This window comes from Trichinella spiralis (assembly GCF_000181795.1).
Source record: "Trichinella spiralis strain ISS 195 chromosome Unknown Scfld6143, whole genome shotgun sequence".
NCBI lineage: Eukaryota > Metazoa > Nematoda > Enoplea > Trichinellida > Trichinellidae > Trichinella > Trichinella spiralis.
The window spans coordinates 1-928 of NW_003533082.1; the positions used below are offsets into that span (position 1 = coordinate 1).

Genomic DNA, 928 nt, shown 5'->3' on the forward strand with positions numbered 1-928 from the left:
TTTGTTGTGCTTTCCATTTTAATAAGGCAACGTGCAAAGTATTTATTTCATAATCGGATGGCAAAGTTTCATTTCAGTTGAAAGCATTGATCACAAAAATCGACCGGCAAAGCTTGCCGATATTGAATTTTTGGTGAAAAAACCGAAACAGGATCGGCAAGCGAGAAAAGCTTCTGCTGAAGCGGGTCGTGATGCGGGCAGGTATACCAAGCAGAAGTCAAAGGGAACTCACGTGGGTCGTAATAAGAAGCAAGTGGCGAAACTGAAAGCTTTTCCTATGGTGAAGCATAAATCAGCTTTGAAAAGGAAGAACCGTTCCTTCAGGCAACAACAACAAGCACTACGGCAATATTTGATTAAGCAGAGTAAAATGTATTGAGTAAATTGGCCTATATGCAAATTTAATTTCGTTCATTTCGACTTGTATACCTGTTAAATATAATTCAATTTCTAAACTTATGGAAAGCAGTAAACTTCCTTCAAGTGTATTTCTGGATTAAGATCATTGAAATATTATTAATAATTAAAAATGACAAAATATGCAGAAAGATGATTGTCAAATCACTGATAACAAGGTTATAACGCCAATTATTGAAAGGCGAATGCTGTATCCATGGTCAGTATTTCACTTGTGTGATATTCCATTGATTGTAGCGGTGCGTGACAAGACGAAAAATGAAAAAAACTGCATCAAGGTAACACTTTGATATTAAAAAATTCTTTTGGTATTTTTGATGAATTCATGTATGTTTAAGTAGTTACGTACTTTTTGATTTTAGTAAGCACAGAAATTTGAAAGACTTGCAAAACAAAAATTTCCCTTATAAATGTATAGTTCATTGCTGAGCTGTTTCAAAATGGTGGCATTCCGATTTGCTGTTAAACTCAGGCTTTTTGGTATAGCTGTACAATACGACGAACATTTCAG

General features: G+C 34.8%; 1 protein-coding gene across 1 annotated transcript; it reads left to right on the plus strand.

Moving 5' to 3' along the window:
* Positions 1-77: 77 nt before the first annotated feature.
* Tsp_15348 (protein SDA1) lies at positions 78-379 on the plus strand (the record flags this gene model as incomplete). The annotated part of the gene is made up of 1 exon (XM_003366345.1): positions 78-379. A coding segment is annotated over one exon (302 nt), but the record flags the coding sequence as incomplete, so codon positions are not given.
* Between the last annotated feature and the right edge of the window lie 549 nt (positions 380-928).